Source organism: Canis lupus, chromosome 4 (assembly GCF_048164855.1).
Source record: "Canis lupus baileyi chromosome 4, mCanLup2.hap1, whole genome shotgun sequence".
Lineage (NCBI taxonomy): Eukaryota > Metazoa > Chordata > Mammalia > Carnivora > Canidae > Canis > Canis lupus.
The window spans coordinates 50,912,717-50,926,428 of NC_132841.1; the positions used below are offsets into that span (position 1 = coordinate 50,912,717).

The window sequence follows — 13,712 nt, forward strand, 5'->3', positions numbered from 1 at the left end:
ATTAACAAAATGGCAGTAAGTACATACCTATTTATAACTACTTTAAATGTAAATGGGCTAAATGCTTCAATCAAAAGACATATAAGTACGAAATGGATTAAAAACACACACACACACACACATGCACACAACCACCCACCTAAATATATACTGCTTACAAGAGACTTACTTCAGACCTAAACACACATATAGACTTTAAAGTAAAGGAATAGAAAAAAATATTCTATGCAAATGAAAGCAAAAAAGGTAAATCAGAAATAGACTTTAAAACAAAGACTATTATAACAAGAGACTAAGAAGGGCAGTATGATAAAGGGATCAATCCAATAAGAGAATTTAACAATTATAAGTATGTATGCACCCAACAGAGAAGCATCTAAATATATAAAGCAATTATTAACAAAGAGAGAAATTGACAGTAATATGCTAATAGTAGGGGACTTTAACATCCCACTTACATCAATGAATAGATCATCCAGACAGAAAATCAATAAGGAAGCAGTAGCTTCAAATGACACATTAGAGCAGATGGATTTAACAAATACATACAGAACATTCTATCCAGAGAACAACAGAACACACATTATTTTTAAGTGTACATGGAACATTCTCCAGAGTAGATTACATTAGGCCACAAAACAATCTCAACCAATTTAAGAAGATAGAAATCATATCAAGCAACTTTTCCAACAATGGTGTGAAACCATAAATCAATTACAAGATAAAAACAGAAGGAAAAAAAAACACAAAAACAACATGCTATGGGTCAAGGAAGAAATCAAAAAATACATGGAGACAAAAGAAATGGGAACATAGCATTCAAAAATCTTTAAGATATTGCAAAAGCAGTTCTAAAAGGGCAGTTTATAGCAAAACAGGACTACTTCAAGAAACAAGAAAAATCTATCAATCTAACCTTATACCTAAAAGAATTAGGAAAAGAAGAACAAAGTTCAAAGTTAGTAAAAGGAAGGAAATAATAAAGATCAGAGTGAAAATAAATAAAATCAAAACTAAGAAAAAAGAAAACTTCATTGAAACTAAGAGCTTGTCCTTTGAAAACATCAACAAAACTGATAAAATTTTAGCTAGACTCCAAGGGAAAAAAAAGAGAGGACTCAAAGAAAATCATAAATTAAAGGGAAAGAGTTGCCTGGGTAGCTCAGTCAGTTAAGAATCTGATTCTTGATTTCAGCTCAGGTCATGATCTCAGAGTGGTAAGCTCAAGCCCTGCCTCAGGCTCCACTCTGGGGATGGAACCTGCTTATGATTCTCTCTCTCCCTCTCCCTCTGTCTCTCCACCTACTCACATGAATGCTCACTCTCATGTACATTCTAGTACAATCTTTTTTAAATCAAAGGGGAGAGGTTATGACCAACACCAGAGAAATATAAAGGCTTATAAGAGACTACTACAAAAACTTATCTCAACAAATAGGCCTATAAAAGATGGATAAATTCCTTGAAACAAACAAGCTTCCAAGACTGAATCAGGAAGAACTAGAAAATCTGGACAGACCAATTACTAGTAATGAAATTGAATCAGTAATCCAAAAATTACCAACAAACAAAAGTCCAGGACCAGATGGCTTTACAGGTAAATTCTACCAAACATTTAGAGTTAATATTTATCTTTCTCAAACTATTCCCACAAAATTGAAGAGAAAGCCTTCCAAAATCATTCTATGAGGCCAGCATTGCCCTGATCTCAAAACCAGATAAAGATACTACAAAAAAAGGAAGGAAGGAAGGAAGGAAGGAAGGAAGGAAGGAAGGAAGGAAGGAAGGAAGGAAAATTATAGGCTAGTATCCCTGATGAAACACATGCAAAAATTCTCAAAAAATATTAGCAAGCTAAATTCAATAATACATTAAAAGGATTATTTACCATGATCAAGTGGAATTTATTGCAAATCAACTAACATGATACATCACATTAACAAAATTAAGGATAAAAATTAAATAATCATCATAGTAAATGCAGGAAAAAACTTTTGACAAAATTCAGCGTCCATTCCTGACAAAAACTCTCAACAAAATGGGTATACCTGGCACATGCTTCAACATAATAAAGGCTATATATGACAAACTCACAGCTAACATCATACTCAAAAGCAAAAAACTTAAGGTTTCTCCTCTAACATCAGGAACAAGGCAAGGATGCCCACTCCTACCACTACTAACCAATGTAGTACTGGAATCCTAGCCTCAGCAATCAGAGAAGAAAAAGAAGACATCCCAACAGATAAGGAAGAAGTAAAACTGTCACTATTTGCAGCTGACTTGATACTATATAAAGAAAACCCTAATGACTCTACCAAAAACTTATTTACCAAATAAATGAATTCAGTAAGATTTCAGAAAACAAAATTAATACACAGAAATCTATCATTTCTTATACACTAATAAAGCAGCAAAAAAAAGAGAAATTAAGAAAATAATCCTACTTACAATTGCATCAAAAAAAAAAATGCCTAGGAATAAGATTGACCAAGGGGGTGAAAGACCTGTACTCTGAAAACTAAGACTTTGATGAAAGAAATTGAAGAGAGTGCAAATAAATGGAAAAGTATACCATGTTCATGGAGTAGAGGAATATTGTTAAAACGCCCCTACTACCCAAAGCAGTCTACAGATTCAGTGCAAGCCCTACCATATACCAATAGCATTTTGTGAAGAACCAGAACTAATAATCCTAAAATTTGTTTGGAACCACAAAAGACCCTGAATAGTCAGAGCAATCTTGAGTGGGAAAAAAAAAAAAGCTGGAAGTGTCATGCTCCCAGATCTCAAACTGCACTAACAAAGCTATAGTAATCAAAACAGTATAGTATGGGCACAAAAAAAGACACATAGATGGAAGACAAAGCCCAGAAAGTAACCCACGTTTATATGGTTAATTAATCCATGAGAAAGGAGGCAAGAATGTACAATGGGGAAAAGATAATCTCTTCAATAAATGGTGCTGGGAAAACTAGACAGCCACATGGCAAAACAATGAAATTGCATCACTTTTTTACACCACAAACAAAAATAAACTCTAAGTGGATTCAAGACCTAAATATGAGACCTGAAAGCATAAAAGTTTTAGAAAATAACATAGGCAGTAATTTTTTCTTTTACATTGGCCATAGCAACATTTTTCTAGATATAGCTCCTAAGGCAAGGGAAACAAAAGCAAAAATAAACTATTGGAACTACACCAAAATAAAAAGCTATGACATGATAAAGGAAACCATAAACAAAACAAAAAAGACAATCTACTAAATAGGAGAAGACGTTTTCAAATAAGGGGATGATATCCAAAATATATAAAGAACTTATACAACTCAACAGCAAAAAACAAACACATATCTGATTTTTTTAAAAATGCTCAAAGGTACTTGAATATACATTTTTCCAAAGAAGACATACAGATGGCCAGATACATGAAAAGATGTTTAACATCACTAATTATCAGGGAAATGCAAGTCAAAAAATTACAATGATATATCACCTTATACATGCTAAATGGCTAGAGTAAAAAAGAAAAGAAAAACACAAATATTGGCAAGGGTGTGGAAATAAAGGAATCCTCATGCACTGTTGATTGGCATATAAATTGGTGTAGCCACTGTGGGAGATGATAAGGAGTTTTCTCAAAATTTAAAAATAGAAATATGTATGATCCAATAATTCCTTACTGGGTACTTACCCAAAGAAAACAAAAGCACTAACTGGGAAAGATATTTGCAGCATTATTTACAATAGCCAAGGTAGAGAAGCAACCCAACTGTCCATCAGTAGATGAATGAATAAAGATGTGGAATATACATACAAGAGAATATTACTCAGCCATAAAAAAAAATGAGACTTTGCATTTGTGACATGGATGGACCTAGAGAGTATTATGCTAAGTGCAATAAGTCAGACTGAAAAAGACAAATACCACAATTTCACTGATGTATGGAATCTAAAAAACAAATGAATAAATGAACAGCAATATTATATCAAGACAGAAAGGAAACTGACGGTTGCCAGAGAGGAGAGGGATGGGGGACTGGGTGGTATAGGCTTTCAGTTATGGAATGAATAAATCACAGAAATCAAAGATAACAGCATAGGAAATATAGTCAATGGTACTGTAATAATGTTTCATGGTAACAAATTGTAGCTACACCTGTGGTGAGCATAGCATGATGTATAAATTTGTTGAATCATGTTGTACACCTGAATCTAATGTAATATGTACCAACTCTACTCAAAAAATAAATAATAAACAAAACAAAAACAAAGCCCAAACTCAGACTCTGAATATCAGTGTTCCCTAAGTGAGGCTGCTCACCTGCCTCCAAAGGACTGGGATGAGTGAATACAGCTTGCTGTTTCTTTTCCCTTTCTCCCTCTGTCCCTCCCTCCCTCCAAGATCTCCTCTTCTTTACAAAAAGACCCTGGGACCAACTGGGTTTGAACATCACTTACTCTGTCCTCAGCAGGAAAACAACAGTGATCTAAAAATCAAAGAAGCTGGGAACAGAGACTACCCCCTGGTCACCTCCCAGCTCCTAGCATGAGGAGATCCTGGTTATCATCCTGTCAGTAACTTCACTAATTTTTTTCCATTCATCTCCATTGCTCTACGAGAGGGAAATAGGCAATGCAATTTGAAGCTTATTATTCCCTTATTCTGCTAGCAGAATCTGCTTAGATGGCTAGCACTCTTCCACCCATTCATTAAATTCAATGTTATGTCAGGCTTAATGGCCTTCTGACCCCAACTTCCTTCTATTACACTTGCCACCCTCTGCCCTAGGAATGCTGATAATCAATTTAATCTACTAAACAATCAAGTATCTACTATGTGCCTGGTGGTTTGCAAAGGCTCTAGGAATTAAACAGTGGGAAAAATAAAAACAAATATGGTACCTTTTCACCCTAAATGGCCTAGGGTCCCATGGGCCTCAGACACAGATAGGCAATCACAGTACAATGTGCTGAGTGTTCTGATGGGGGAAGCACAGCAGGATCTGGGAACCCCAGCGGAGGCACTCTAGTCTGGACTATCAGAAAGGCTTTCTCAGCATGGTAAGGAGCCAATTTATCTGACCAAGAATTCACCACATTGACAGGTTAAGGCACAGCAAACGTTGGCTATTATTCCTGAATTCCCAGTTTCCAAACAGGACATGTGGCCGCAGGGGACTCCTCCACACAGATACTGAGGCTAGAGATGTTTCCACCATATCACTGTCCTTTATGTCTGGGCTTATATCAACATTCTTGAAGACTCAAGAATTATGAGACTTATCTAAAGGTATCTCTCTACCCAGGCTTTTCAACTTAGTGGTTACAAGACCACATTCTCAGGATGGGGACAAAGCAGGGTGAGTACTCAGGTGTCCCCCCAAAATCTTTTCTGCTTTCAGCACCCTCAAAAGCCCTATGGCTTCTATAACCATTCCTAAGCCTGAAAGGAGTAAGAAGAGGGAATATTTGTACCTAATAAAACCCAACACAGAGAAGGCTGCCTTACAGGAGCTGAGATGTTCCAGTTGAAGAAATAATCCCATAAAGTGGGAGACAGAAAATAACGACCTCACCTTACTCTCTTTCCCCCTTCCCATCTCTTGCCACTGCCCTACATTGACAGAAATTCACCAGAAGCTGAAGGGCAAGGGAACTCATTGCTATAAACTAGTGGTTCTCATTCTTTTAGGTCAGGATCACCTGAGAACTGTTAAGACAAATATTCCCAGGCCCCATTTCTGGTTTTCTGCCTCATTTGGTGGGGGGTAGGGCTCAAGAATTTTCCAGAAGATCACCAGTGATGCAGGTAAGAGGTGGATCCCAGGACACACAATGAGTGAATAGCTGCCATAGACTCTACTATACCAACCAGCCTCCTGAGATACAGAGCAGAGAGAAGGGGTGGAAAGTTGACCCAGACGGGCCTACATGCATATATTGAATTTATACCATTAGACTACAAGACAGCAAACTTTATCCATAAAGAACCAGATAGTAAATATTTTAACCTTTACAAGCCATATAGTTGCTACTATTCACTCTACCACCATAGCACAGAAAAGGTCACAAACAACACATAAATGAATGAGCACTTTTTTTGTTTGTTTTCCAGTAAGAATTTCCTTTCATTCTTATAAGATTTTATTTACTGCAAATCCACTTAAGCCTTACCCACCTTTTTATCTCCTCAGTGTTCAGAAAACACCACAGTAGTTATTCCCTGAGCGTCCACATATAAATGATGTAAATGCCAGGAACTTTATGTGAATTATATCTTTGCTTTGAAGAAACCTAGATTTAATCTATACCAGTTAGGACCACCACTTGGGTAGCCCTCAAGTTATTTAAGTTAACTTTTCATTTCCACTGTGTGTGAGAAACTGCGCTAGTCATTCAAGATCCAGAAGTAAACAGTCCTTATGGGGGGTTAACTAGCTAATGAGATACAGGTTAAGGTTTTCCAGCTGCAAGCAACAGACATGAGCCAAAGTAAATTAGATAAAGAGAAATGTGTTGAAAGAATACTGGAATGCCAAGAGGCTTGAGAGACAAACAGGTCAGTTATTCTGGAAGGCTGGAAGCCAGAACAGTTCCCACAAGAGCTACTGAGACCCAAGCCTCACTTCTGGATTTTCTTTAACTCTCTCTGGGCTGGGGATCTGCCTTAGGTAGTTTTAAAATTTCCCCTGATGAGTCTGATTTGTAAACATGGTTTATAACTACTGCTATGGTCTCTTCAGAAGAATGGTTTTCCTCCTTTATCATTCTGGTTTTTAGTAGATCATGGACTCCTAATAAAGTTAGAATAAATGTTCAAAAATCCATCCCAATTCCCCAAAACCCCACTAAGTTTAACAGGTGGACACCAACATGTTCCATCTTTATAGCACCCTTTCAAAACATCCTCAGGTTAAAAAAAAAAAAAAATCCTCAGGTTTTCTGTTTTTTGTTTTTTTTAATCTCTAATGAGCCCTATGAAGTAGATGGCATAGGTGTTATTATTCCTCAATAAGGAAACTGAGGCTCAGGTGAAGGATGTGCCCAAATTCACACAGCAAGTGAATGGGCAGAGGTAAGACTAAAACCCAAGTATCCATAAGGCATTGGTTCACCAACTTAAGCATGAATAAGACACACCAAGGAAACTTGTCCCAGTGCAGTGTCCTTGGCTTCAAACCCAGAGGTTCTGATCCAAGAACTCTTGAGTGAGGCACAAGCACCTACATTAGCATTAAAATGATTCTGATGTATATGGCCCAAAAATCTCAGTTGGTGAAACCCGGTCATTGAGACAATCATCTTTAGCCAATAGCTTAAATATTATCCTGCCCAGAAGCAAGAGATTAGACCCACTACCTAATTCAAGATGATTTCCTAACCTATTATTTCATTTTCTTTTCCCTTTAGCTTATTATCTACTAGTATTAGCTTTCTAGAGAAATAATAGTCAAACTCTAGATCAGCAATAGTCAGTCTCAGTTCAACATGCCAACTGGCCAACTTGCAGTAACTTCTTAGAGCCTTGGATTGAGAAATTAGGAGATTGGACTAAGTACAGCAGGAGAACACACTCGATTAGTGGTGGTTCATGGTGTCAATCGTGGACACGGTGAGGAATTCCGACCGTCCAGACTATCACCTAGGTAGTAGTTTATCCTCAGTTTTTTCTCATTTTTCTGCTTAGAGTATTTCTATAAAAAGATCTAGGTTCTGAGTAACAGATGATAATTTTTTAAAAGTGCCTCATTGCTGTCCATAAACTATGGGTTCTGCTTGAGACATCCTGGATGCCATGATTCAAATGTAAATATCACCTGAAATCCATCAATGTCTGGGTAGCTGATTAAGCACCATGGACTATAACAGTGTTCCCTTTTCTGATCTTCAGGCATTTTTTTTTATACATGTGGGCTGATGTATTACCACAATGAGGGGACTTTCTCATATCTGCTCATGATAACAGATGAGGTGTGAAATTGATTCTGCACACCTAGGAGGGTTATGATTTATCATCATACATTAGGCTCTATGGAGCTTTACTGAATGAATCCCAACTACATGCAGAATCCAACCACACTCCCACAAGAGGACACTTTGTAACTCAAGATACACTAAGCACAGCTATTTTATAATTGGCACCCAATGAAGAGCTGGCTTTCATTCATTAAGTCAGCAAATATTTACTGAGCACCTAACATATTCCAGGTACTATTTTAGAAGCCACAGATACTGCACTAGAGAAACTCACTTATTGTTAGACCTAGCTCCCCTCCTGATTATAATTGGTAATCTTGATTATAATTATAATGAGGTAAATTTAATTTGCCCTCACCTTTAGGTAAACACTAACAGCCTGGTACTTGAGGATCAATACTTGAGGTGTCCTGACCTGGATATCGTTGTATAATTTCCTGGACTGCAGATACTTGGCGGACCCAACCTGATGGCCTAAGCTACACCTTCAATATTGCTCTTCTCAGTTCAAAGAATGGATCCATGGAGATTTCTGAGAGTGTCCCACATGTGAACCTCTCAGGAAATCACTCAGTCAAAAGCCTTGCCTAACTGGAAGTGTGTAGACATCTGAAAAGAATTTTCTCTTCTGCCAACCAATGCCTAAAACTACGTCCTTACACAGAATTGGGCAAGGGAAACAGGGTGGTTCATCAGAAACGCTTAAGTTTTTTGGTATATGCTCCTAAGGCTTTGTTCTTCTACCCCAGAATTCTGCCTCTCAAGTTTTAGGCTGGGGTCCAGGCAGATATATTTTGAACAAGTACCCATGGGTGAGTCTGATGAATCTAGAAAACATAGTCTTTAAGTTTCATTTAGATACGAACCTGGCCTCTGTCAAAATGCAAGGTACAAATTATGGTAAACGGATAGAAACCCACCCAGCTGGGAATCATGCAAGCTGACTTCTGGTATTGATTTTGTCTTTAATCAGCTGTTTGACTTCAAACCAGCCACTCCACCTTTCTGGACTGGTGTTATCATATGCACAAGGAGGGGAGAAGTAGATCATTTCTGAAATGCCTTGAGGAGCTAGGTTTATATAGCTATATTTTTTCACATTTGCAGGCCAATTTCACATACTAATTGATTAAGCCCCAGTATAAATATCACTGTTAAGTAGGTTTTTTTTTACAAGAAAGTAATGCATATTTAAAATCTATTTGTGCCAGATCAGTCCATTACATATTTAAATATCTTCAGGATCCATAATTAGGCTTCTGTGTTCCGTGTATAATTTTTATAAACTCCCTAGTCGTGGAGTCATCCTTGTACTATTTGTCACAATGCCTTCTGCCTTCCCACCCCTTGCCCCATTATTTAGGTGTCCCCACAGCTGTAGTAGTTAGTCATTATCTGACTCTTACGTGGAAACTACTGGATTTCTCTATCAATACTCCTGCAAATTCCTTCTCCTCACTAATGAATCCAGAGTTGTCTTTTTATCGACCTTTAACAGACTGACTTTTTGCCTAATCATCTCCATTTGATTAATATCCTCACTTTTTTTTTGCTCTGATTGCCTGCCTCTCTATACCCCACTCACGTACACCTGCAGGCAGATACTCTGTGCTGATGGCTAGGACCATCAGGCAAGCAACGGATGAGATGGCAAACATCAAGATTTTTATGTTGATGGCTTCTCCATGCAGATAATCTCCTTTGACATAATAATGTATGGGGCTGAAATCTGACGTCTTATCCATTCAAGCTAGTTATGTTACCCACATCCCTATTGCCCACCAACTTACAGGTCAAAATCAGCAAGAATAATTCCCTAGGAATTCTATACCAATCCTCAGTTGACTCAGCCAGTGTTTATCTCTGGAATGAGGCTTGCATTTCACTATTCCTCTAGAATCACAGAATATTATAGCAATAGGTCTCAAAATGTTTAATGTGGTGAGAATTCCACAGGAGAATGGCAATTGTTTATCTGCTTGAAGCCTCACATTCTCCCTTCTATCCCCTATTCTATACTGTTGGGCCTAGAAGCCTCCAAGCTGGATGTCCCAGGTTTTCTTACCAGGGGCATTTGGTTAGGTTCAGCTCATGTAAACCACTGACAGCCATAGAGGAGAAGTCATTCTGATTCCAGCATGAGCATAGGTGGTACTTCTTTAGCAATTCCAGAAGTACCATTAGCAGCAAGGTACCCTCCCTCCAAGGACTCAGCACTGCCTGTATGTGCTCCAGACTAGCAGCTTCCTCATCAAATGATTTCTCCTGATCCTTTCTAATCCTTAGCACACCCTTTCTTTCACTTGCTCCTCCAGCCTTCCTAACACCATTGTAACTATGGTAAAGTGTTGGTAAAATGGTCTCAATTAATCCCTCACTATTCTCCTTTCCAATTATAAAGCTCCTCCCATCCCAAACCGGAGTCAACTTGAGAGATAAGTCTGGGCTGGCCTTCCTACTTGGGTCAACAAGTTTTAGTATAAGCAATTTTGTTCCAGTTCTGATTCCAGACCTGAAGACTTTGTGTGCTTCCTTTTGGAATCCCACTCATTTGCCATGTGAATGAGCCTGGGCTAATCAGCTGGAGGAGGACCCCCTGTCTCTCATGGACGAGGACCCAAGCACCCCAGCCAATAAGCAGATCCCAGAATCCAAGCTACCTACCTGGCCTGACAACTACTACAGACACAGGAGGGAGCCCAGTCAAGATCAGAAGAATGATCCAGTTGGCCAGTAGACTGGTGAGCAACAATAAGCAATTTTTCTTTTAAGCTACTCATTTTAGGTTGTTTTGTTACCCCACAACAGAATACCAATATAATAACTGATTGCTTGCCTTAAATTTCTCTTCAACTGCAGTTTCTCTGACTGGACCATAAATGATAAAGACAATTTGTTAAGAATGCAAATCCCCCCTGAAGCACCCCAGACAATTTTCATGTGTGTTCTCAGACCATTCTTTGCCAAACACAGCTTTCAAGGGGCTATAGAAATCATCCTGTCTATACTCTCATCCCTCAACTTATAGTTAAGTTCACCTTTAGGCAAAAAAAAGTCTGATTCAGTATTTGGCAACCAATTTCAGTGTCCAAGGAATCCCAATACTGCCAAGGATTTTTTCCACAATTGCTAGCTTTATTCCCTCAAGGTGCAGTTATCACTCTCCTCTTATTTCTTGCTAAGAAAAAAAAATAGTGGCTGAGACATATTTTAAGTAAAACTTTTTTTACCCTATGGGTTAAATAGCCCCAGCCAGATGGGCCCTTGGAATTAAAAAGATAAAAGCAAAGGCAAAAAAAAAAAAAAAAAAAAAACCTCTTTGATATCAGATTGGTTTTAGATAAATCAAATCTACTGTGTGACTTTTTACAAGTCATTAACCTCTCTGAATTTCAGTTTTTTTCAACTGGTAAAGTCTGTTGTGAGAAATAAATGAAATACAGTTTGTAAAAAGTTAATGCATTTGGTCTTGGCTTTCTCTTCTCCAACTTTGCTCTCTAAAAAATAGTGAATCTGGTATGCACCCAAACCCCCAGATTCTAGTTTTATAAGAGCATCATGAACAAACTCTCATGTAATGATGGTTGAAAAACACCCATACCTATGGCAACTGATATGGAGGACCAACCACCAGCCCTGCCTTCTGGGGAGGAAATACCCTAGAGGACTCATGTCTCAAGAGAGGAACCCAAACAGATAAATCAATTCTTTTGAGTTTATCCAAGCAACAAGAGGACTTTTTTTTAAGATACAAATTAACATTTTTTAACTCAACAACAAGGGAACAAAAGGAAAAAAAATTCCTTTGCCCACAACAATTTCTGTCAGTATTTTGAGTGTATTTTTCCATACTCTGCAAGCTGTTCCCTCAACCTCCACTTTGAACTCTCCCAAAAGAAGCCACTGGTATAAAACAGAAAGAAAACAATGTAGATGAGACTCCAGAATTCAGAGGAAAGATGGAGGGGGATTACATCACATACTCCACAAAAACCACTTCTAATTTCCCTAATTAGATCTCAGCCCTCTCATAGTCCCTCCTAGGCTGTGCTTGGGTCAGGCAAGGGGGAAGTCAAGGAGAAGGGTAAGAGGGAGGCCAAGGATGAATATAGTTTCTCTTCCCTTTCCATACCTAACGTCCAGCTTTGTTGGGTCCTGCCTCCCTCCAAAATACTCCTTTACTATTCAGGGCAAATTAGCAACAAAATTGTTAGTTAAGATTTTTTTTTATTGTTTTTCAGGATTCATACCCCTACCCCAACTAAAACATTTATTTTTAGCAAAGTGCACTGCCCAAGAGATCCTAATGAATGTGTCTCCAATGATGTGTGTGTATGCATCAGTATTTTATAGTCAAAACCCATAAAAATGATTAAGACTGTACCCATATATACATGTGATATAAGTATATGGTCATTAATCTCATTTGCTCTATCACAAACATCTTTGTCAGTAAATATTATTTTACATTTTCAAGACTGTATGGTATCTCATTAAGTATGTATTAATTTAAGTAATTCCTCTTTGTTGGATACCTAGGATAGCCAATATCCTCTATTGTTGGATAAACAATTTCTTAACATTATAGATTAAGGAAAAAGTATTCTTGTTTCATCTTTCTCACTTGCCCAATTATTCCCTTAAGATACAGGCTTGAAGATGAATAGCAGAGTCAAAGGTAAATCACATGCACACTTAATGCTTTGATATATTTTGCCAAATTGTTCTGCAGGGCTAAACCAGTAAATATACCATTGATGACATGAGAGTGTTCACAAGAGGGAATTTGTGAACCCCAAATGGAATCAAAGAAGAATATACATCAAAAAGCCTGGAGGCCTTACTCTGAATGCTGGTGTTCTTTCAAACAGGCTCGCCTCATTTGTCCCTTCATAGTCTTTGAACACACAGCCCATAAATCTTAGCTCTTGCCTCTTCCCTCTCTACCTTGATGCTTTCTCAGGCAGTCAATTTAACAACTGTAACAACAAATTTTTCATTTACACTTAATACTAACTTATACTAGTATGCAGCAAGTTGGCCCTATGTACAGACAGTTGTTACTTCAATACTTCTGCATAACAAAATATTCCAAAACTCATCTTGTAATAGTAATCATTTATTTTCTTGCTCACAGGGCAGCAGGTTGTTTCATGTGTTATGGTAGCTACATTTGGCTCCAGCTTCAGGTCAGTTTTCATCTAATCTATTGGCTTTACTCTCAGCTTAGGCTAAAGGAACAATGGCAATATGACCATGTGCTTCTCAGAAAATCCTGGCAAACTATTGATTATGTCCACATCTCAGTGGACAAGACAGACCACATGGCCAAACCCAACATCAATAGAATCGAGAAATACACTCCTTCCACCCTAGTGCACTGCAGGGTCACATGGCAGAGAGTAAAGATGTGAGGAAATTCAATCTACCACATCACGTCAATTGTTAAAATACCAAAACACATCCAGAGTGGTCAGAGCGGAATTCCCTACTTGCTGAGATTGCAAACCCCCTAATAATCTTCCCCAGCTATGGTCACAGAGGCAAGCAGTGGGGTCTAATAGCAGTGCCTGCATTCATGTGAATTGCCCCTTGCAACTATGTAACAAGCAGTGGTGGTGAAAGCAAGGTTATACAGCTCCATCCCTACTACCCTGCAGAGATTCTGCACTGGTGAGGACATCAAAGCAGATACTGTAGTCAATCTGTGCCTCTGTCTCTACCTTCAGAGT

The 13,712-nt window shown here is 38.1% G+C and overlaps 1 protein-coding gene across 2 annotated transcripts in view; it reads left to right on the plus strand.

Moving 5' to 3' along the window:
• ATP10B (ATPase phospholipid transporting 10B (putative)) overlaps nt 1-12,440 on the plus strand; it is a 331,154-nt gene extending 318,714 nt beyond the window's left edge. Inside the window, exon 25 of one of the 2 annotated variants that reach the window (XR_012029896.1) lies at nt 10,479-12,440. Coding sequence is in view for 1 of the 2 variants with exons in the window: in XM_072824280.1 (XP_072680381.1) it covers nt 10,479-10,484 (6 nt within the window). In the remaining variant the exon portion in view is untranslated. The remainder of the gene's footprint in view (nt 1-10,478) is intronic. The other variant, XM_072824280.1, reaches the window with a different exon arrangement.
• The last annotated feature ends 1,272 nt before the right edge of the window (nt 12,441-13,712 follow it).